Source organism: Phacochoerus africanus, chromosome 2 (genome assembly GCF_016906955.1).
Source record: "Phacochoerus africanus isolate WHEZ1 chromosome 2, ROS_Pafr_v1, whole genome shotgun sequence".
Classification (NCBI taxonomy): domain Eukaryota; kingdom Metazoa; phylum Chordata; class Mammalia; order Artiodactyla; family Suidae; genus Phacochoerus; species Phacochoerus africanus.
Genome location: NC_062545.1, coordinates 125,435,160 through 125,459,950, shown reverse-complemented (window position 1 = coordinate 125,459,950; position 24,791 = coordinate 125,435,160). Strand labels below are relative to the sequence as shown.

At 38.4% G+C, this 24,791-nt stretch overlaps 1 protein-coding gene and 1 long non-coding RNA gene across 11 annotated transcripts in view; one reads left to right on the top strand and one right to left on the bottom strand.

The window, feature by feature from the left end:
* Window positions 1–24,791, bottom strand: part of LOC125119446 (uncharacterized) — a 92,565-nt gene that overhangs the window by 22,263 nt on the left and 45,511 nt on the right. For all 6 annotated transcript variants that reach the window (XR_007133096.1, XR_007133095.1, XR_007133097.1 and 3 more), the window contains 2 exons: window positions 15,783–15,864; window positions 9,867–9,979 (listed from right to left, as the gene is read on the bottom strand). This is a non-coding gene — a long non-coding RNA (uncharacterized LOC125119446). The remainder of the gene's footprint in view (window positions 1–9,866; window positions 9,980–15,782; window positions 15,865–24,791) is intronic.
* The window catches only part of SLC12A1 (solute carrier family 12 member 1), an 89,320-nt gene that overhangs the window by 46,570 nt on the left and 17,959 nt on the right, over window positions 1–24,791 (top strand). For all 5 annotated transcript variants that reach the window (XM_047766426.1, XM_047766428.1, XM_047766425.1 and 2 more), the window contains 5 exons: window positions 360–459; window positions 1,559–1,670; window positions 10,801–10,941; window positions 13,749–13,855; window positions 18,289–18,371. In XM_047766426.1, coding sequence (XP_047622382.1) covers window positions 360–459; window positions 1,559–1,670; window positions 10,801–10,941; window positions 13,749–13,855; window positions 18,289–18,371 — 543 coding nt within the window. The remainder of the gene's footprint in view (window positions 1–359; window positions 460–1,558; window positions 1,671–10,800; window positions 10,942–13,748; window positions 13,856–18,288; window positions 18,372–24,791) is intronic.

Below are 24,791 nucleotides of genomic sequence, written 5' to 3'. Positions count from 1 at the left end.
GAAATGCCTCTTTTCAATTTAAGAATTTGTGAAGGCCTCTTGAATTTTTTCGGGGGCTGACCATTTTCCAAAGTCTATCTGCCAGCAATGTGGATATAACACAGCCTCTCCCGCTGAGTAAGGTTTCTCAGGCTGCAGCTTTAAAGTCTGATCCTTAGCTGGAAAGAGGTCTCAAGTCTAAGAATTCACCAAGTGTTCGCAGAAGCGTTCTTTCTAGGAAACACTACATTATGTTTTCTCTCATTTGGGCATGTGTCACTGCTGACATAGCCAAGGAAAAGCATAGAAGGGAATGGCTTAGAAAATATAGCCACAGTTACAGAAGGAAGCTCAGTGTTTTTATGCCAATTTCTCCACAGATGTGAACTGGGGCTCCTCCACGCAGGCTCTTTCCTACGTGAGCGCTTTAGACAATGCTTTGGAACTAACTACTGTGGAAGACCATGTGAAAAATTTCAGGTAAAATTGGCTTCTTAGGCATCCTGGTGTCATTCCACATTAAAAGTAGCTTTCCTTTACAGGAGACAAATGCACTAGTTACATGCTTTATGGGAATATTCTAACTGCCACATTTTCACAACAGAACCTCCCGTGAATTGATGCTTCTTCTCTTCTACTCTGAACTCTGCCCATCCCCAAATATAAACCCTCATGGTGCTAGCTGTGGCCCTTCATGCACAGAGATAGAGAGGTGATCTCCATGACATAACTTCAGAGAGATGTCCCCAAATCCCCACACACTTTAATCATTGTTGCTGTCTCCATTCAGCTTAAGGAATTTGTGGCTTACCAAATTCCCTTAGAAGTTACACTTTAAGCACTTCATTAGTTCTGTCTTATTTTTATTGGAACATCAAAAATACAAACTTTGAACAACAACAACAACAACAACAACAACAACAACAAAAAGACAAAAAAAAAAGGAGTTCCCGTCGTGGCACAGTGGTTAACGAATCCGACTAGGAACCATGAGGTTGTGGGTTCCATCCCTGCCCTTGCTCAGTGGGTTAATGATCCGGCGTTGCCGTGAGCTGTGGTGTAGGTTGCAGATGCGGCTCGGATCCCACGTTGCTGTGGCTCTGGCGTAGGCCGGTGGCTACAGCTCCGATTCGACCCCTAGCCTGGGAACCTCCATATGCCGTGGGAGCGGCCCAAGAAATAGCAACAACAACAACAACAAAAAGACAAAAAAAAAATACAAACTTTGCAAGAAGGGTGAAGGAAAATAACATGAAAATATTGGCTGAAGAAGGACAGGTTGTGTTAGGGACTCGGGGTAGGGTGATGTCCAGAGGGAAAAGACAAGGGGAGACCAAGACTACCTTTTCCTTACTTTAAATTTCTACTGTCACTAACTAAACTAAGAATAGAAAGATAGCAGGCTGGATAGGACGTCATGATGATCCAAGACTTTTAGTGAGAAACCCAAGAAATGTCTAGGAGAACAGTTGTCTCACTTTGCCAAGCCTTCTGTACCAACCCGTTCCATTGGGGTGTCTCTGGGCTCACAGGCTTCTTGCCATGATCAGTTCTCACATCTTTTCTTCTCCACTTCCAGGCCCCAGTGCATTGTCTTAACAGGGGGGCCCATGTCAAGACCTGCTCTCTTGGATATAACTCACGCCTTCACCAAGAACAGTGGCCTTTGCATCTGCTGTGAAGTCTTTGTGGTAAGAACCACTTAATCCCCAGAAGGTGCTTTTCCTCCCTACTCACCTGTGTTGAATTTAAACAAGTGGATAAAATGTGTTTCAGATTTCACAGGAGACTAACTAAAAGTGATAAGTATTTCTAAATGATGGCCTTTGAGTCAGAAAAAGAGAACTGGCTCTGAAATAAAATGAAAACATTTGGGGTATTAACTGTCCCCAGAAACATGACAGGATAGATAGAATAGCCAGAGAGCGCTATCTTATAGATTAACTGATGAGGAGAGAGCCAGATATAATGGCCTTAAATGACAGCACGTAGAATTTAAATTAAATATTTGGATAAACTTGATGACACTATAGATAGCTAGGGAGTTAAACCAAGTTTTCCATGCCCGAGATAAACATTCAGAACTGCATGAGTTCCTTTTTATTCAGGAATTATGTAGTAGACTAATGAGAATTTACTGGTGGTTTTCCCAGGAGGTATTCAAAGTAGATGCTAGACATTTAATCATAATTATTGACCAATCACCAATCTCTAAAGTGAGGAGAAAGCATTACAATTACAACAATGTAATAAGTCTAAGTCCTCCAAACCAGCCTACCTCTACTTGAATTCCCACACCATGCTCTCTCTCTCTCACACACACACACCACTCAAAATCTTCAGCAGCATCAATGTATTATCATAGTACTTACCTATTCTTCAAAGTATTTTTCTACAGTTTTTCTTATTTCATCTACATAATGGTCTAGTGAGGTAGAAAGGGGGGGAAAAAAAAGACCTGTTCTCATTTTACTGATTAGAAAAGCAAGATTTAGGAAAATTAAATTGTGCACAGCTTCCCATGACAAGAAAGTGGCAGAGCCAGGATATCAGTCCAGGTCCCCTGATTGTGCTTGGTGTTGGAGCATGAGGAGAAAGCCTTAGCAGACCTGTATCCCTCTGAGTGCTGTTAGGGTTGGGCACCCCCACCTAAACTTTTAGTACCTGCCAGGGAATAGGGCTGTCAGGAAGCTGTGTAACCCTGGGGCATTCGATTGTGCTATGATGCAGGGACTAATTTACCACACATCATCACGGCCAGCACTTAAGCATCTTTTACACCTGGCAGTACTCTAAATGTAATATGAAGCAAGCTAGTCATATTCTCTTTCCTCTCAGTGCTTATGTGATGGTAACGCAAACAACTCAATAACTCAATGTAGTTATCCCATGGGGATAGAGGGAATCCTACTGACTACGTACGATTGACAGGTTAAGTAATGACTCACAGTGACTCCAGAGGATTTTTAAAAATCTGATCAAGCACGCTTCTCTCATATTATCAACTTCTGTGCTCTGGATTAGTGGATTTCATTTTGGCCAATATAATACAGAAGCTGGTTTTGATGGAATAAGCATTTTGGGGTGTTTTTCTTCTCTAGCTATTTAGAGAAAACTTAGTTTAGCAGGCAATAAGATATCTTTAGGGCAGGAGAAATGAACTGGGGGTATAAACAGTCATATATTGGCAAGGGAGAAAAGGTCTTTTTATAGAGATGAGATATTACTTTTAAGTAACTCTTTGCTGCTCTAACTATAACAAAAGAGTATGGTTTTGGAGTATTATTTCATGTGAAGTAGGTACTTAAGGCTGTACCTCTAATGGCCCTGTTGTTTGATATGTATATTAGGACCATGCCATCCATCACTATGCTGGTCTTTCTGAGTAAGGCCCAAGAGCCTTCTTTGCTCCCAGGTACTGAGGTTCTCTTGGGGACAGAAAATAGTTACTGTATCAGTTAATGACTTTCTAGTTAGTTACTTTCTGTGAGCTCCTGGGGCTGCAAATGCTGTCAGCATTTTTCAATTCCATGCTCATTTGTCAATCTTCTTTGCAAAAAACAGATGGAAGGGGATGAAAAGAAATTCGGCATACCATTAAATTTCTGTTCCAAGAGCATAATGATTAGTGGTCAGGCCAACCTTGTGGAAGAGGTTAAATGGTACAATGATGTGGAGAGACAACAATTTAATTTTTAACTCTAGGAAGCTGGTGCTCATGGATTTCTGAGACACAGAGTCAAGCTCTGAATCACTGTTTTGTCACCTATTAGCTATGAATCCTTTGGGCATATAATTTAGTCTCCCTATGCTTAAGTTTTCTCAGTTATAAAATGGAATAACATTAAAAAATAGTAATAGTAGCACCTATGGTTGTTACAGAGTTGTTAGAATTTTGTAGGATAAGCTTTCTAGTGCTCAGCTTAGTGTCTGTCAAACAGGAAATGCTCAATTAATTTTAGTTGTTATTATTATGTATTCTTTGGTACACTAGTTGCATTTTCATTCTGAAAATATATCCCCTTCAGCAGAAACCTAAAACAGTCTTAGAGAAACCAGGTCCAGACACTGGATCCTGGACCTTTAGGTATACATCGGCTTGATCATGATGGAACAGTGAGATATCCATTCCCACTCACTAATCACAGGATAGCAGGCTCTATGCTCAATCCCTCTGGTGACCGTCAGTTACTTGAAGTGCTGGTTTGAAGTGCCGGCTTGAAGTGCCATACACTACCTGGAAGGAGTAAGACTAAGAGCTCACTAGCATTTCCATGGTGGTGGGTAGACATAAAGCCCGTGACTCCAGTTGCCATTTCCTGCAAAGAGGCATTTTTAAAGGACCAGAAGGCATAGCACTCAAAGCTGCTGAAATTGAAATTAAGAATCGTTCTTTTGCCTGGCCTCAAGCCCACACTGTAGCCTTCCAACTATTCAACTAACTCTTAACTCACCCATTAGGGCCTTTTCCTCCTCTTGCATTTTTCTACTTGGCCTAAAGATTCTAGATGAAAGACCCTTCATCAGGACAAATTGAGGGGAGGGGAGATCCTTTTTAAGGAATCCAATGTCTATGCTTCCTTGAATTCCTGCGTAATAAATCAGTGACATAATTTATATTCAACATGTAAGTAATTTTCTTCTTGTGTGTCTCACTCATTCCCTATATGAAGACTAGAGGGAATGGGATTCCATCTTCTGGCATTCCCTAATATGAGAATTTAGCAACAGACAAATATTAAGTTCAGTGGATTTAGCAACAGACAAATATTAATTCAAAGGTATGACCCCCACCAATTCTATCAATGTACCATGTTATACAAAACAAACAAACAGAGAATTCCCATCATGGCTCAGTGGAAAGGAAATCTGACTAGTATTCATGAGGACACAGGTTTAATCCCTGGCCTTGCTCAGTGGATTAAGGATCTGGCTTTGCCATGAGCTGTGGTGTAGGTCATAGATGTGGCTTGGATCTGGTGTTGCTGTGGTGTAGGCTGGCAGCTGCAACTCCGATTCAACCCCTAGCCTGGGAACCTCCATATGCTGTGAGTGTGGCCCTAAAAGGACAAACAAACAAACAAACAAACTGCCTTTCTTTGTCAATCAGTTTCCTCACTTATTCATAGAAGTTGGAGAGATAGTAAAACCAACCACTGCAGATAACTTAGGTTGGATTTATGTACTCTTCTCTGAGTATACCACATTCAGTTCTAAAAACCCTACAGCATTAGCTCATCATGTGACATAGCATTGTGCTTCTGCAGTCACTTGCTCATGTACTTCTCAATTTTGCATTTAAAGGTAGGGTGTTTTTTATTAAAACATATATACCTTAAAAACGAAAGGTGACCCAACTGATCTGGGATTTAGAATGCCAATCAGCTAAAGTGTTATTGCCAAAAAGAAAAAAAAATGCAACACTACCTCTTTTCTGAATTTTATTTATCTTAAAATTGAAAAAGGCTTTCAAGTTTACAGTGCTGTCCCTTTTTGTTGTTTGTCTTTTATGTTTTTTTTTGGTTTTTTTTTTTTTTTTTTTTTTTTTTTTTGCTTTTTAGGGCCACACCTGTGACATATGGAAGTTGCCAGGCTAGGGGTATAATTGGAGCTACAGCTGCCGGCCTATGCCACAGCCACAGCAACACAGGTCTTTGACCTACACCACAACTCACAGCAATGCAGGATCCCCAACCCACTGAGTGAGGCCAGGGTCCCCGACCCACTGAGTGAGACCAGGGGTTGAACCTGCATCCTCACAGATAATTGTTGGATTGGTTTCTGCTGTGCCACAACAGGAACTCTGTGTCTTTTATGAAGTGCATTTTGTTGTGATGATGACTAAAAAATATTTTTTAATTGCTTCTATTTTTGTTTTAAAATATTAGGTTGGGGCTTCCTAACTAATTAGGTTGGAGTTCGCTCAGCAGGTTAAGAATCCGAATAATATCCATGAGGATGCAGAACCGACCCCTGGCATCACTCAGTGGGTTAAGGATCTGGCATTGCCATGATGCAAGATGTAGGTTACAGCTACGGCTCAGATCTGGCGTTGCTATGGTTATGGCCTAGGCTGGCAGCTGCAGCTCTGATTCAACCCCAGGAACCTCCATATGCTGTAGATGTGGCCCTAAAAAGAAGAAAAAAAAAAAAAAGAAGAAAAATATTTTTAATTAAATTCATTAGGTTGAATCATGTGAAGTTTACATTTTTGTATGTTGAAAGCTGTTGAACACTGGTGATTTTATATGATGAAACTATAGTCAATAAAACAATACCCATATTTTTTTCTCCTAATTAATAACAGTTAACATTTTTGTCTTAGATGCTTCCACTCGCTTTCTCTTTTAAACTGGAGTATAGATGATTTATAACATTGTGTTAGTTTTTGGTGTTCCACCCACTTTCCAAATGAAATAAACCATCACAGATCAAGCTAAAGTCCTCTTTATAACCACTTAGCCCCATGGCTCTCTCCCCCTCCAAAAGCAAAGGTGTGTGAGTTTCTTTGGTGTTCTTTTAGTCATTTCACCTATGTGTACCAAGATGTAGCTATATTTTGATTAATCTTTTTCTACTATTTAATATTCTTTAAGCCTCAATTGTCCTGTTCTGTGCTCTCACTGGAAAGAAGAAATGGAATAACGCTTGACCAGCTTTTCCATGTAGATTCCCTTTTAACAAGATTTCACCGTAACTCTTACCCTTTCTCCTTTTTTTTTTTTTGAAAATTTACAAAATATCTAAAACCTAAAGATCTTTTTCAACTCAAAAAATCTCTTAAGAAAAGTCAGGGAAGACAACCAACTTTTAACTCTATGCCTAATGGAGGCCAGTTCAAGCATAGATAACCCAGGGAAAACTAAAATTCTCATTTTTTTTCCCCTTCTATCATTATCCTTTCTTTTAATCTCAACTTTCACCTCTGTCAAGAAGAAAATGCTTTTTAAGATGCATTTATTCTTTTGCAGTTGTTGAGTCTCTGTCATGAGATTAATAAAAGAGCGATATAACAAAATATTGGAAGAATGAAATGACCTTTGAGTGGGCACTAGGATGCATGGTGAGATGAAATATGTACCAGCTCAGAGAGAGAAATTTCTTTCCCACAGTTCCAACCAGACAGGCAATGAAAGCTAAGACAGAGCAATAGGATTCAATATTTTAAAATATACAAGTTGGAAAGAATACTGCATTTGGCCCAAATTCCTCTATTTGATTCCAATATATTGGAAATCTTTTGCAAATTCTTTCCATAATATTCATTTATTTGAAGTACTGTCACATCAATTTCTTATCCAGACTAAATAATTAAAATTCATTTACTGCTTTTTCAACCAATGTCGAAGTTATACTACATACAAAAATCTTAGAACTTCTTTATTCAAATTCTAAAGTAATTTATATACTCATATTTTGGATAACTAAGCTAATCTTTATATTTTAGTTGGATGGTAAAGTCCCTGTTTGTGATTATGACATATTTGAATGTTGAATAATTACATTCCAGTATGTCTTCCCTTTTTTTTAGTTTGCTTTTCTCATACTACATTTGTATTGCAGCCTTGCCTCACATTAATAACTGTGCTACAAGAAAATTATAATCACTTTTAGCAAAAGGAGATTCTGCATGAAATATTTTTATGACTTCTCAGTATGGCAAATTAAGGCATTAAAGTAAATTTCTTTGTTACAATTAATGTTTAATTTTGATTTTTGTAATACTCATAGATATACATTAGAACTTATTTATTTAAATAAATGCCATTCTCCCCAGTGGTCATAGTCACTGTGGTTCAACTCAATGTACTGATGTTCTGATACATTTTCTAGCTATTGGTTTTTCTTCTATCTCATGGCTCTTACTATCATTCAGGTTCCTTGAATAAAATATTTCTTCTTCTTTTGCAATTGATGGTATAAATAATGCCCAGGAAGGGTGGTTCAAAATGCATTGACAATTTAGAACCCTGAGCAAAATTTGATGTATAAGGATATATCTTTTATCAGCCTAGGTCTTCTGGTTTGATAACTATCTTTCCTATCCTTTCTATATTTTTATCTTCTCCATCCTCATTGGAGGTTCTTGTTTTTTAAGTGAAACATAAATTACCCAACTGTTTTGATATGTTGGTATGGTCTTAAAAATATTCTGATAAAAATAAGTACGTAAATAATCTGACCCAATTTCAAAAGAATATTAAGATGGGAGAAATCCCAGAGAACATCTAGTGTTGTGTAATAGAAGTATAACATGTGCCACAAATGTAATTTAAAAAATTTTAGTCATCGATTAAAGTACAAAGAAACCAGTAAATGCAATGCATCCAGAATATTATCATTTCAATATGCAATCAATACAAAAATATTAATGAGATGTTCTGCATTCTTTTTTCATACTAAGTCTTCAAATTCCAGTGTGTGCTTTACATTTCCAGTACATCTCAATGTGGACCAGCCACATTTCAAACGCTCAATAGCAACACATGGATAAGGGCTATCATACTGGACAGTGATGGCCTAGATAATTTTCTTTCTTTTTTTTTTTTTTGTCTTTTGTTGTTGTTGTTATTGTTGTTGTTGTTGTTGCTATTTCTTGGGCCGCTCCCGCGGCATGTGGAGGTTCCCAGGCTAGGGGTTGAAGCGGAGCTGTAGCCACCGGCCTACGCCAGGGCCACAGCAACGCGGGATCCGAGCCGCGTCTGCAACCTACACCACAGCTCACGGCAACGCCGGATCGTTAACCCACTGAGCAAGGGCAGGGACCGAACCCGCAACCTCATGGTTCCTAGTCGGATTCGTTAACCACTGCGCCACAATGGGAACTCCGATAATTTTCTTATTCTTATAAATGTAGAGCCCAGAGAAGACAAATGGCACACTCAGGGTATCATTTCATCAGTGCTAGAGCCAAATCTAAACCCAACACTCTGCTCCTAGTTCAGTGCTCTTTCAGCTCTGTTGTAGAACAAACAAAAGGATGGGATTAGGTCTGGGATCTCGACAAGAGCACTCGTTTACTATAATAAACGTCAATTTCTGATGAACACATACTATATTCCAGACATCATAGTAGTCACTTTATCATGACTACTTGAAAAAAAACCTGCAGAATAACTATTTGTTCCCTATTTCAGAATAACATCAAAACTCAGAGATTATTAATTACCTCCAAAGTGGCCAGGTTTACAACCCAATTCTACCTGAATACAAAACCTGGTATTTTTTCTTCATACACACCAAGCCCTTTCTCTTCAATCCAAGACCCTCAAAGACTATGGCTCCAAGCATGGTCTGAGGATCAGCAGCATCTGTGTCACCTGGGAGTTTGTTAGAAATATAGAACCTTGAGACACACTGCAGTTCCTCACACTACATTTTACTAAGATCCCAGGTGGTTAGTAAGAAATCTAAGACAATCAATAAAATACCAAATCTCTCCATGAATTGAAAGATTTCCTGGGAAAATGGTAGATTTGTAGCCTTGTCAGGCACATAGTAGAAAATCAGAAATACCTTTGGGGTTGATTTGAAATATGCAAAGTATAGAGCTAGGATGGATCTTTAAGGAAGGAGAAACAAGAACCAAAATTTTAATTAAAAATGAGTTTCCAGAACTCAAATCTTGAAATTACAAAATGCTTCATTTACCACCACCTGCCTCCTTCTCTCCTAATTTGTTTTATGCCTCCTATGCCATAGGTATGTGAACTTTTGTTCCCACCAAATTCACAGATGGGTGTGAAATTTCAATTTATTTGAACAGGAGTACATCAATATAACATAGGGAAGAGTGATGCAAGGGTGTCTTCGCCACTCACAAAAAGCAATGAAAGGGCCTCTTGAATTGTCAAGATGGGATGATTGTGCCAGAATTTGAAACTCACCATGTTTTGGCTCACAAGAGTGCTGTGACATTTCTTGAAACTGGGCTCTAGCTGAGATTTCCTTGGAGTTCCTAAATGTGTGGCTCTCGCTATTGAGTCAAAGGTTGTGTTGACTGAAAAAGAAAAAAAAAAAAAAGCACAACGTGAGGGTTGTAAGTTAAGTTTTATTTGGGACAAAATGAGGGCTATAGCCCAGAGGCAGCATTTCAGAGAGCTCTGAGAAACTGCTCCAAAGAGGTAGGAGGGAAGGTCGGTATATGTGTGATGAAGGGGAAGAAGGGAAGTACCTGAAATCAGGCACACAGTTGACAGGAGGTTGCTGCTAGTCTCCTGAAAGCTACTTCTAGTCACGAGGAGCAGATGTCACAATGAAGGGTTTTAGTGTATTTCTAGATATGAGGAGATGCAAGAATTGGACGCATAAAAGTCTCCTGAAAATAATCTATCTGAAGAGCTGTTCTGCCCGTTTTCCCAGAACACGGAGTGCCTCACTCCTGATCTCCACCCTGAACTCTTCTAGGGGATGTTGAGTGTCAGTAGCTATAGCAACTCATGATTTAATTCTTGTAGAGGTAGATGGCAAGTGCCAATTTCTGTTGACTGTGTATTTATCCTCAACTTCTTCAATCACATTTTCAGTATTTTTCTCATGTACCTCAATGCCCTCAGCTCCTTCTTTCATTTGGTATGAGGCAATTAATTAAACAGGTGTTAATACATCTAGACAGTCTGCATGGAAAGCGAATAACCTAAGCAGCCCAGGTCCTTTCCAAAAGGTTGAATTTCCGAGAACCCTGTTTAGTGAGATGTTTTTCCCTCTTTCCCATTTCTTAACTCACTTGGGCATTGCTGGCTATTTCCGTCCTTTAGAAAATGACAGCAGTGCGATGTACAATAGCAGGACTTCTAACCAATATTTCATTGTGTCATACAGGGACCACGCAAGCTGTGTGTTAAAGAGATGAACAGTGGCATGGCAAAAAAGCAGGCCTGGCTTATAAAGAACAAAATCAAGGCTTTCTATGCTGCAGTGGCAGCAGATTGTTTCAGGGATGGAGTTAGAAGCCTCCTTCAGGTAAGGCTGGCATTGAGGGAATGAGAACAAAGGCCAAAGGCAATTAGCACTCCATTTTAATGAAGTTCCCACATGGAATGGCTCCAGGTAGGCAGATGAGCATCAGAGATCAATGCAGATGGTTAAGGAATTCATTTCGAATTCCTGGGGATAGGCAAAGCTGCAACAAAAGCAGAGAGGTTCTATTACAATGAACTATGGGTGATACATTGGAAATGGAAAATGAGGTTGCCTTTGGCCAACAGCATACGTTCTGTCCCCATACTTATTGAAATGCAAATTTGTTCTGTTAGTTGACGACATTCAAGATCCTATTAAAACTTCAAACTATTTTTACATCTCCTACTGCATATAGCAATGCTCAAGTCAGGCATTCTTTTCCTTTTGTCTTTTGCAAATGGTGTGAGGGCAGCTGCAAGACTCGACTAAATAAATGCCTGGTGATTTGGATGTAAAATCTCTCTCTCCTCCTAAATTATTTCCAGAATATTAAATAAAATGTAATAATCTCTATGGTTGAGCATGGAAGCCCGTAATTCCTCCATTTTTTTCTCCCTTAGTCTTTCCTTTTTCTCCCCTTCTATGATAAATTATAGAATTTTTCTCTAGTTCTGATTTTCATAATCTAAATTATGTCAGAGAATCCTAAAACAATCCAAGAGAATCTCAGAAATTGTAGGCTTTGCTTTCTAATAATTTTGGCTTTAATATGGTTGGAAAAACCTGATTCTACATATAGCAAATGATGTTTTTAGCTTTAAGAGTTGTCATATTCAGGAGTGTCAAAATTCAGGATTGCATCCAGGTAACTCTAAGAGCTTATGTAGGCAGGAAAGGAAAAAAAAAATTGATTAAATTGTAATATTTTAGAGAGTAAGAGTATTTGATACATTCCTGTCTCTAATATACATGAAGAGCACTTAACAAAGTAACTGCACATTAGGGAAACCATTTCTGAAAGACCTATTACCCCCAATGAGTCTCTTTTCATCTGCTATTAATTTGCTAAAGCATGGAAATAGATGTCACTGCAAGATTCTAATTTTTCTTTCAGTAGTGAGTTACCACTTTTCAGTAGCTCTTTGGTTAGATACATTGAAAAGGTTGTACATTTAATGTAAAATTATCATGGGAGATTAGTAAAATAATAAAAATCTCAACTAGGAATAAGAGGACAGACATAGAATAAGAATAGGGAAACAAAAGACATTGGTATGGAAAACAATTCGTATATTAATCCAGAAGAAATTGTAAAAAGTTGGACAACGCACAAAGCTTGTTCACATGAATTTTCTCAAAGAAAAGTGGAGTACAGAGGGGTCATGACATAAAGGGTAGCACATGGTGTGAAAGGGAAGCACTGAAAACTCTGCCATTTTTTTATAAAGCCTTCTTTGCACCTAGGAAATCGTGATACAAATGACCATATCCGCAAAGTATAGTCATGGCAAAGACTACATCCATATGTCATATATCTGCTAAGAGCCAGATGATAGCATTAAGAAGCTGTCTTACTACCTGTACTTTTTTTTTTTTTTTTTGCTTTTTAGGGCTGTACCTGCGACATATCGAAGTTCCCAGGCTAGGGGTTGAATCCCAGCTGTAGCTGCCAGCCTACACCACAGCCACAGCAATGCAGGATCTGAGCTGCATCTTTGACCTACACCACAGCTCACAGCAATACCGGATCCTTAACCCACTGAGCAAGGCCAGGGATTGAACCCACAACCTCATGGTTCCTAGTCGGATTTGTTAACCACTGCACCACAACGGGAACTCCGCTACCTGTACATTTCTAAGGGCAATACATCAAATGCGGTGGAGGCAACCACACAGGAACCCTCTATCAATGCCTTCTACTTGCTACTGTCCCCTTGAAAATGTCCCCCTTTGGTCACTTGTTTCACTATTCCCATGTCCCAGAATATCCTTCCTTCACTTCCACTGCTCTCCACACATTTACTTGGCAATGTCCAACCAAACTGCAAGATCCAAAACAAATGCCACCTCTCCCGCAAAACTACTCATGAGTAGTTCTTTAGCCGGAATTCAAATTTTCTTTCTTTATGCTTCCATATGATTTCTTACTGCATTTGCCCTTGAGTTATAATTATTTGTATGCATCTTGTCACCTCAACCTTATTCTAAGCTCCTTCAGGCCTCACAACTCTCTGTCAGCACCTAACATAGCACTTTGCAATTAATAGGTGTTCAGTAATATTGCTGGATTAAATTTAATTATCTGGAAGCCATATCTTGTCATCTAACGGGGGAATGAAACTTCTGATATGGAAGATGGCTATTAATGATACTGTTATGTAAGAGGATTAGGTTCTGGAAACATAGTTCAGTTATTCTTTAATAAATAAGTAGAAGTTTCAGTGATCTTTCTATGTAAGAATTTTCCAAACATGGATTTTATTGCTAATGACATTATGGATATAGCAGGTAGAAATGAGCTTTGAACCACTAAGTTACAACATGCATGCCAATAGTGAAGCCGACCCTCACTTGATTTTAAATTATTGAACCATTTTAATGAGTGTATCAGAAGAAATGCAAATGACTGCTAATTTAGAAAAGCTACATTTCTGTCATCTAAAATCCATTTATGGCTGAGATAATTTAGAACTAATCTTTCTATTTTATGCTTGGGTACGGGCATGAAGGACGTGCACTAAAATGTAATCTAATCTTCAAAATCTTCAGAACATTACTTCAGTGCTCTTTTGGACATTATTTTTCATTTACAGTGGTAGTTTCCTGGTCCGGTAAGGACTGTCCATATGTTTATCTCCTCTGTTTAGGCCTCGGGCTTAGGAAGAATGAAACCAAACACTCTGGTGATTGGATATAAAAAAAACTGGAGAAAAGCTCCCCTGACAGAGATTGAAAACTACGTGGGAATCATACAGTAAGTGATGGCTTTCAAGATGTGCTCTTGTTGATAAAGCACTAAACAGAGCAGTACATAACTGACACTGTCATACAGAATAAACTGTCCAAGAAGAGAACATTCCCCTGGTACTCTGAATTCTTTACTAAAGTGAAAAAAACACTGCCAAGAACAGAAATTGAGGGAATCATAGCATCAGAGGAGGTAGGGTGGGAGAAGTTTCAGGTCCAAGAAAAAGGTAAATATTAAGGGCTACAATCTTAAAACCTATTTATTTATTTATTTATTTTTAGGACTGCACTCTCAACAAATGGAGGTTCCCAGGCTAGGAGTTGAATCAGAGCTGTAGCTGCCGGCCTACATCACAGTCATAGCAATGCCAGATCTGAGCTGCTTCTGCGAACTACACCACAGCTCATGGCAACACTGGATCCTTAATTCGCTGAGTGAGGTCAGGGATCAAACCCACATCCTCATAGATACTAGTTGGATTCATTTCTGCTGCACCACAACAGGAACTCCTTAAAACTTATTTAAAAGATTAAAAACAAAGGCTACCTAGGTAAGGAAGGCATTGTTCTTTCCAAACCCTTGGAATCTTGGGCAGGCTGGTGTGCCCAATTCAGTCACTGCCTTATCCTGAGCCTTGGGTAGAGAGTTTTCAGCCCAGAGCCTCAGCTCTCTCTTTGCTGATACGATAATTCAACATATCAGGTGCCTCGGCCATGTTGCAGTGTTGGTATAGGGATGAAAAGTGAGTTTTAAAAGGTATGTGACATCTAATATCTAAGAGTTGAAGAAGTCTTGGGATGGGAATAAGAATGATAATCCTCAAAAGACTAGCCAGCACCAGGCTATTGTCCTTAAAGTGTCTTATCCCACTTAATTCTCATAAGGAGACTTTAAAGTAAGTACTGGTACTGTTCTCATTTTATAAGTAGAGACACAGACATTAAAAATTAAGAAAAACGTGGCAGAATGAGTTAAGGATCCAGCATTGCTGTAGCTGTGGCATAGGTCACAACTGTAGCTCTGATTCAGTCCCTGGCCTGGGAACTTCCAGATGTCCAAAGAAAAAAATTAAGAAAAATGCAGAAAATGACAGAGTTTTATAAGTGACAGATCTGAAATTCCCACCCAGGACCAACCAAATTCAAAGTTTAAACTAATGACCACAATGCTATGCTATCTCCAAAAGCACATGTATACCCCAAGTATTACCTGGCTTGGTTTCTTCTTTGGGGCAAAAGAAAACAAATTCTACATATACAGAGAAGCTCAGGGTATCCTCAGTGACCATCTAGAAAATTGAGCCTTTCTTCCAGCTTGAAAATATTTAACCAGCTTGGTCTCAAGGAGGGATGCGGGGGGGGGGGGGGGGGGGCAGTGTTAGCCATTCCCAATAGCCATCATTTGGGTCAGGAGCTCCTGAAAATGGGAAATTTCCTCTGTGTGGGGTCTGACTTCACTCTAATTTCATACCACGGGATAGAGACTGTGCTGAGAGGTCTGGCTGCACTTAAAAGTCCCCTCCCCTTTAAACAAAGCATATACACAGGGCTTCTTATATGAGGCTCTGTCCTCCAGGTCCTTCCAGAAGGGGCATCATATTTATCATGATTGGAGGATTTTAGGGAAAATAGCAAAAATATTCTAAAATTAGTTCTACTAAAAAGAAGCATAAGAAAATAATTTTCATCTTCTGAAATTATAGGCATTATTGACAAGATAAAAATTCACTTAATAGTCCTCCTAACCCGGGGAACCAATGTATTAAATGCATTCTACTGAAATGTGTTCCCTAAACATAAAAGGCCTGGATGCCACATGCTGTAGTCTAGCTGCTGCTCGTGCTCTAAGCTCAGTAGGTTAAGGCTAAACCAGGTGATCAGGCACAGAATTTTGCCAGGCTTAGCAAACAGCATTCTGATATATTTAGACTCACAGTCAATTGCTGACCAGATGTCCTTGGAAATAGATTAGATCTGCTCTGTCATCCAGATTCTTCAGTAGAATTTCATCCTCACCTTTGGGAACAAAAAGGAGTGGAGCAAATAGGAAGAATTAGGTAAATCTTCAGAGAGTCCATTAGTTGATACAAAGTTATGAGTACTTCTTCCAATCTCCCCACCATCTGAAACATTCTAAAAATTTCAAAGGACGAAAATAATCAAACCTAGTAATATTACGCTGAGGAAACTCCTGGCTTTTATATGAAATTAATAATTGGTCTTTTTAGTAATAAAGTTTTGTGTTAAGGTGGCTTAAGTTTGTATTAGTATAAAACTTCGCTGGTTTGGCTAAGTGAAATGACTTCATTACATTATTGAAATGACTTCATTATAGCAATGGATCTAACACATCCATATTTTATTTTCCTTTCTAACTTTTTCATTTTGTTTTATTTTATGACTTAAAGCGAGTGTTATTATTAACATAAAGGGGTATCACTACAATAGTATAATATTTTACCATTTTTCTTTGAATAAAAAATTTTTAATTTATGGAATATTCTTAAGTATGGTTTAATTTTAATTAGAATCTGTATTAGTTTCACGGGCTGCTGTAACAAATTACCTCAAATTTAGTGAGTTACAAATCTGTTAGCTTACACTTATGTAGATTAAGAGTCTGACACCATTTTCCTGAGTTAGAATCAAGGTACGGGCTAGGCTGAATTCCCTCCTGGAGACCCTAGGAGAGAATTCCTGGCCTCACCTCTGCTAGGTTCTAGAGGCTGCCTATTGCCTGTGGCCCCTTCCTCCATCTTCAAGGCTCTAGATGGGTCAAGTCCTTCTCATACCACATTAGGCTGATCTCTTCTGCCTCCCAGTTTCATTTTTAAGGACCCTTGTGATCACACTGGGCCCACCCAGAATATCCAATATAGTCACTCCATTTCATGGTTCTTAACTTAATCACATCTGCATAGTCCTTTTTGTCATGTAAAGTAAAACATTCATAGATTCCAGGGATTAGAATGTGGATGCCTCTGGGGATCCAAAATTATTCTGCTCAACACAGAACCCAAATATTTTCTGTGGAACACACAGTCTACATTTTACAATCAAGGACAATTAGAAACAGATTTATAAGGAATTTACTTTGTTTACTTTGTGGCAATGCCAGATCCAAGCCATGTCTATGACCTACAGCACAGCTCTCAGCAATGCCAGATCCTCCACCCACTGAGGGAGGCCAGGGATTGAACCCATGTCCTTATGGATTTGTTTCCACTGCACCACAACCGAAACTTCTAGAATGGATCTTTTTTTAAGTGAAGATCACTTATGGTTCAAATTTAGAATGGATATTCATATTATACTGAACTTATTCATATCATTATTTGAAAGTTCAGGTTTACCTTGGCTAGAGACTTGTTTGAGTATTGTGAGATAATTACAAACTGAATTATGTCTGGGAAAGGGCAATGGAACAGAAATGTTCCCTGGGCTTCTGATCCATGAAAGATTGAACAAAGGAACTCACAAGAATACTTCAGATGAACTCAAAGTACTAATTGATTTGCCCAATATTTAAAGGAGAGAGAGAAAAAAAATGTTCTATGAGAACAAAAATAAGAGTTCCCAATGGCGCAGTGGAAAGAAATCCAACTAGGAACCATTAGGTTGCGGGTTCAATCCCTGGACTCGCTCAGTGGGTTAAGGATCTGGTGTTGCCGTGAGCTGTGATGTGAGTCACAGACAAGGCTCAGATCTGGCATTGCTGTGGCTGTGGTGTAGACCGGCAACTGTAGCTCCAATTCAACCCCTAGCCTGGGAACCTCCATGTGCCATGATTGTGGCCCTAAAAAGCAAAAAAAAAAAAAAAAAAAAGAAACAAACAAACAAATGATAAAACAGAAGTAAAAGAGCAAGGCTTTCTTTCCCTTCTAGATGATCTACTAATTCTATTGGGCTGGGTTAGAGAAGGTACAACAGCCAACTTCAACAGGGTAGAGTTGCCATAAAAAAAAAGTGTTGTTACTAATGTGTCTTCAAAGTCAATAGTGAAAGTCCCTTAGAGGATCTAGAGACATTTTTAACTGGGATGTTATGATGTCAAACATTGTAGGATTCCTCCTCAATGGGTAAGAGGTTTGACTGGTAAGTTCAGAGGCTTTTTACAACCTTGAAACTTCTAAATATTTCAGTGATTCCTTTGTTTACAGTAGAAAAGAATGAAGTATTTTAAATAATTAAAATTCTAATCTTAATCAAAATTCTAGTTGATAGTATTGTTTGAATGAAGTAGTTGCTTTTACTCAGAATACATTTTTTTAAAGGCATAAAGGGAAAACAAACAGAAAAGGCATCAGCTCTTGACTATGTTCAAAAGGGAATTTTTGTAGTTTAACTACATTAAGTCCTAGGAGCAAGTTTAGTATTAGTCCGAATCTTGAGGATTAAAGGAGTCATTTAAATCACTAATAACTTTGCTTCTGCTTTCAGTGATGCATTTGATTTTGAGATTGGTGTTGTCATAGTCAGAATCAGCCAAGGATTTGACATCTCCCATGTTCTTCAGGTGCAAGGTATGTACTTTCTTTATTCAACAAATATTTATTGAGCAACTCTTCCATGCTTGGCATTGTTTTAGGTGTTGGCAGTGGTGGTGGAGAGGGAGGATAGTGCAGAGTCCAATACAGACAAAAGCTTCTAACAATGGAACTCCTGTTCTTGTGCTCACTTGAGGTGTGTACACTTTCCCTGTGTATTCCCAATTGCCAGCACAAGTGGCCTTTGTCCTGCTAACCAGAAATATACAATAATTCAGGGAAGTTATAAACTGTTCTTCTCATCCCAAAATCACAAAGCCAGCATCACTGAAAATAAATACCTTCTGTAAAATAAATTGCCAAATTAATTTTTGCAAGATGTTTCAGAAAAATTAAGATTAATTATGTCCTTGGAAAACCATGTATTTTGTTTTTAAGAGCCTATGATCTGGTTTGTCACTAACAGGGAAATGAGCCTGAAGGTATCATGCTCTGAATCACTAATTTACATTGGAGGCAGAAACACTAATTCAGATTAGTGATTCTAATTTTTCCCTGTAGAAGATTCCATATACTACTTGTTTAGTCTTAGAGTTTAAATACATCCTTTCATGTATGGAGTGAAGGACACATCTAAAATATTAGGGGAGGTTAGTAATTCATACTTATCTCTTTAGCTGAACTTCATAATAGAGTCCACTGACAAGATGACACTAAAACAAAAGGATATTGGGCAGGGGGTGGTCTCTCTTATGTATCAAGCAAGGTATATGTGTCAGTGCTGGGTAGACTAAGACTGATAAGAATCTGTATCTTCAAAAGACTCACAGTCTCATAATGGAAATGTATGTACTATTAGTTTGATAATAGGTATATTAGTAGAGTATTAGGAAAATAGAAAAGGGGCACTCTCAGAAGGCCTCTTGAAGGAAATACCTTTTATTTTAGATCTAGTGGATGAGTAAGAGTTAACTAGGTAATGTTGGGGGAGAGGAAAATGAGAGTTGGAGCAATGGTATTCCTGCCAAAGAGGAGAGCATTAGCAAAGATATGAAGACAGGGGACTCTGGAGGAATGTGATATGTGGGCAACCAGAAGCCGACTGGTGTTACTGAAGTGAAAATTATGAAGCAGACCATAGTGAAAGATGAGGCTGCTCTTATAAGATCCTGATTTTTTTTTTTGCAAAATATGTAGAAATATTTAATTACATTGGTAAAGCTTAATTAAATGATGATCCTGATTTTAAAGACCTCATTTGCTGTATCAAAAAGTGTGTACCATATTCTGCCGACAAGGAGGATCCACTAAAGAGATTTAAGGGAGGGAATAATATGGTGAAATTTGGGTTTTAGATCTCATACTATTTCAGTTACACAGGGAACAGACTAGAAGAGGACTGAAATAGAGACAGAAACACAAATCAAAATGAGTTTTAAAGTAATCAAAACAAGAGAAGGTAACAGCCTGGACTAGAGTGGCTCCTCTCAGGGGATGGGGAGAAAAGGACAGAAACACTGTGGAGGTAAAAAGAGCAACATTTGGGGTTTGAAAGGATGTGTAGGATATGGGAGAGGGAGGAGTGAAAAAAGATTCCCTGGCTGACCAAATGAACGGTGGTGCTACCAACAGAAATGGAAAACAGAAGAGGAAGAATAGGTTTAATGAACAGATACATGGTTCAGTTTTTTCCTGTGGGAAATCCTACTGGAAATAGCCAGTCCTAAAAGAGAAATCTGAGCTGGAGTGGTCAGAAAAGTAAAGGAACCAGGAATGTCCGGTGTCATAGAAGCCAAGGGAGCTGAGTGCTCAAAATGAGAAGAATCATCAGCATTGTCAAATACAGCAAAAAATACCAGTAAGACTGTGAATGAAATATAACTGACATGGTGTAGATAATCTTAGAACAATATCTGTAGAGCAGTGTGGTCAGAATCCAGAATGCAGCGGGTTAAGGAGAGAATGTGAGAGGATGAAGCAGATAACATGGGTAGGGCCCACCATCATGAGAAGTTAAGGAGCCAAGGAGAGGAATGAGGTTGAGGAATTTTACTGCAGGAAGACCTGTGGACATTTGAGTGGGAGAAAGTCTTGTTTCCAGGCTGAAAATATGGGCTCAAGGCAGTAGGAGAAATTGAAGATGAGAGTAATGAAAGAGATGAAATTTAAAAAAAAAAAAAGGAGAAAAAAAGGAAATAAAAAGAGATGAAGTCATGGAGCAAGATTCTGGAAGAACAGGAAGAATCAAGGGAAGGGCATGAATGGAAGAACTGGCCTGATTCAGAAGAAAAATGTTTCTTTTTCTAAAATCAGAATTACAAGGTGGAGCTTGATGGAGAGCTATGTGAATACGTGAGAGTCGAGTGGTAAATTGAGAGAGATCATGCACAATAATCTCATTTCTCTCTGTGAAGTTGAAGCAATTTTGATAGTTGTCCACTTTTTTCTCTAGTGGCATTTGGTCTCCAGGGTAGAGAGGATCAGGGTTTTGCTGGTAGGTTCACAGGAAGGAGACACATGCCAGAGTTTTGAGAGCGTAGGCTCCTGACGGGCTCGGGTTCAGCTTGGTCATTTCACAACTGACACCATTATAACAGAAGGGAACTGAGTGGATCTGGTAAATTTTCTGATCCAACAATTCTTGTATTGCAAAGGAGGAAGAGAATGAAGAAATTAGAAATCAAGCATTTGTATAAGATGGAGAACCACTGTCTGATATATATATTTTATGATTTTGTATGAAGAGTTTTAAAAAATAAAACTGAGAGTAGAGTCCATCCTATGCAAAATTACAATATAAAAGTTATCTTACCACCTTCAGCATTTTTTTTGGCCGTGCCCGTGGCATGCACAAGTTCCAAGGCCAGGGGTTGAATCTGCGCCACAGCAGTGACAATGCAGAATCCTTAACCTGCTAGGCTACAAGGGAACTCCTAGATTTCCTTTTTTATGCCCCTTTTCTCTTTCATAGACCTTTTCTATCTCCAGGTCAGATATATTCGTTCCGTGTGGTGTTAATGATTAATTTACATTCCTTCTTAGTAGAACTTAATCCATTAGTGGCAACAATAGCTAACATTTTTGAGCACTTACTATTCACCATGTGTTATACTTCATGTTCATATATGTTATAACAATTATCATTCTGACTACCCTATCAGGAAAATATTATCATTGTCCCCATTTTATGGCTAATAAAATTGAGACTTATCTAAGATTCATAGTGCTAGTAATTAGTTGAGCTAAGAGTCAAAATGATGTCTGTTTGAAGGCTCTATTCTGCCTTTTTAAAGGAGAGCTAGATAGGACAGCGATTTACATAATGAGAAACAGAGGTGAAATCTGAGAGATGGAGATGGAACAAGACTATTTCCAACTATTCCTGTAAAAGCCCAGCATAGGGGTTGCCTGTCTATGGTAGGATCGACATGACGTTAAGGAAAATTACAAGAATCTAATATTAAGAGAACTTGGAGTTCGCTGGTGGCCTAACACTTAAGGATTTGGTGTTGTTATTGCTGTGGCTCTGGTTTGATCCCTGGCCAGGGGACTTCTACATGCCATAGATGCAGCCAAAAATACATAAATAAATAAAATGGAGATCTGTTCTGTTGTTAACTTTCTACATTGGACTTTAATTTTTTCTGTCTTTTGTATTGTATTTTTCCATCTGAAAAATGAGGATATAAAATACAATTTGTATTAAATTACACATTTGCTTTGTATGTTATGCTGATCTCTTAAGCTGAAAGATGTGATATAGCTCCTACCCCTCACTGCTCTGTCTGCCAAAAGGCACCATCAATTTAGTTCTATAATGCAATACAGCAAGCAAATTCTGTATGTTTCTGAAAAACCCCTGGCAGTGAACTGCATCCCCTTTTAATTTCCCATGGGATGTATCTGATTTATATCCACTTTGATGTTTGAAATATTTCTGCTTCTTAGTCAAGAAAGGCAAAATACAGTTGGATGCTAATAAAATAATTATAAGTACCAATTATCTGGAGCAAACCAGAAAACAATGTACACAAATACATGAACATTCAGAAAAGCAACACCATAATGATAAAAATTAATTTTACCCCACATTTCCACGCATTGTTTTGAAGTTTATGCAATTTATGACACAATCTTCACATTAGATTTTGAATTGGAAGAAACAGGCTTGCATTTCATTGTATTATACTGTAATACAGGGCTTAATAAGAGCCGGATAAATCTTAAGTATTGCTTTACACTATGTTAATGATTACCGTGATAGCTTTTCCAACACAGATGCCATAGTGTCATCACAGATTATAAGTTAAAAGAAATATTAGCAATTCAGAGCACCCATATACGGTAGTTAATAAAGCAGTGAATAGAAATCAACTTTACAGATAATTTACCAGTTAATGACAATTATTTCTATACTGTACACAGGCTGATGTGAGGAGAATAACTTTCTGTGTAAATAAGATTGATGCTCAGAGCATTATAAGTTGTATACTGCAGTAATTCATCCAGTACTGATGGCTGATATTTTCTCTTAAGAAATTAATTTATTACATGACAACACAAAAGAATTCAGTTTTTCACATTGTTCACTCCCCATGAGTATTTAGCAAGTTTGCCAACTACAACATAGAGTCCAAATTGTACTGGTAGGAAATAATGTGATGAAATGTGATTTGCAATATATTGCGATCAAGCGTTCTGTGTAAGTACTGCACAATTTACAGCCATCTCAGAGCAAAAGATTCTGCTGTGTCTGATGGAGTGGCTTAGCAAAATAAAGACAGATGGAGTGTAGTAAATAATTACTTGATTGGAAGGCGACCACTACATTATTGCTTCCTGCTTTCAATTCAACTAGACTTCAACTGAGGTACGGCACATTGATTCATAGGAGCATTTAGAGCTTTGAGTTGACTGACCAGGAAAGAATCATAATTTAATAATTAGTAAAGAAAAAAGATGCTGTGAATTCAGAGGGGATGTGAATTCAGTGGGTTTCCCTGCTCTCCCTTCTGTTGTCAGATAATTGACTACTCTCCATTCTTAGGATTCAAACTGAACTGTAATGTGTAGACTCCTGTCTATTGCTAAAAGTCATTAAAAAAAAAAAAAAGACTGGGAATAAACCATTCGGGAAAATCTTGACGAGGTTAAATTTCAAAATAGTCACCCCAGTTGCTTACCATACAATCAATTTATAAAGCATTAGAAAATTAACTAACCACTGTTCAAGTGGCTTTGACATTTGCATGAAGATACAGCTGAGGATTTGTTCTTTGTTCCTCCTGTGAGAATGTTTTGGGATTATGGATGAAGACCTGGTTAGAAACTCACTCTGAACTGATAGATCCTAAAAGTCTGAGCTTTTTCCTCCATCATTAGAACCTCAGGGATTCTCCTCATCTTGGAATGAGAGAAGGGCAGGTTTTACTCTCTCTTCCAGCAACGTAGCTTTGTAGATAGTGATATACTATGAAATTATTTAATATGCAAGATTCAAATTCCTACCATATGCTCAGGTGGTAACCTTCCTAGGGAAAGGACCCCTTTCCTTGACTCTCATTCTTCAGATGAATCCCGCCTATCCTACCTTCTGTTTCAGACCAGCCTGGTTTATACTATCAGCCACTATCAGCCCCTCTTTTTTAACTCTGTATACAGCATAACTCTACTTCTTTCAGTTTCTTTCAAACATTGTCTTTAAATTTTCCTCTTTGCATATTTTACACACCTCCATGCCTGACAGCTATTCATTTGTTTTGCTTCCTATATTATAGAGATAATACTTGCAAATGTTTTGTACTGTATTGAACAAAATTGACCTGTTCTTTTAGTTCAACAAATTATTCTTGAGTGATTATGGTGATGGGCACTAGCAAGGCATGGGCACAACTAAGAATATGGGAAGGCGTGTGGGAAGCCTAAGCACAGGCTCTGGAATCAGAGGGATGGGCCTGGGTTCAATTTCAGTTATTCAAATGGGAATAAGTATAGTACCAACCTCATAGATTTGTTGTTTCAGATGAAAGTATATGATGGCTGCAAAGTATTTGGCCTTGTACTCCACACAAAATAAACCCTCAATGAATGTTGTAATGAAATATGACAAATTACCCTCCAGGATTCTGCAGACTAGTGGGGGCTACAACAGACCTGTATGTCAAAACTCTAGTCCATGTCACACAGTTATAGTTACTGGAATGAAGGCTGAGGAAGAATACTGTGGAAATGTGGAGTGTTGTAGAAATTTTTCTGACTGAGAAATTTGGGGAGGGTTTCCTTAAAAAATGCAGACTGGGTATTTTTTCAACAGGCAGATTGGCAGTCAGAGCATATCACTGATGAGGGATGGTAGAGAGATGAGCACTAGAATTGGAAACAGAAGACTTGAGTCATCAGCTGTGCAACCTCAGACAAATCACTTGAACTGTCTGAAGCCAAATTTCCTTCACAGTT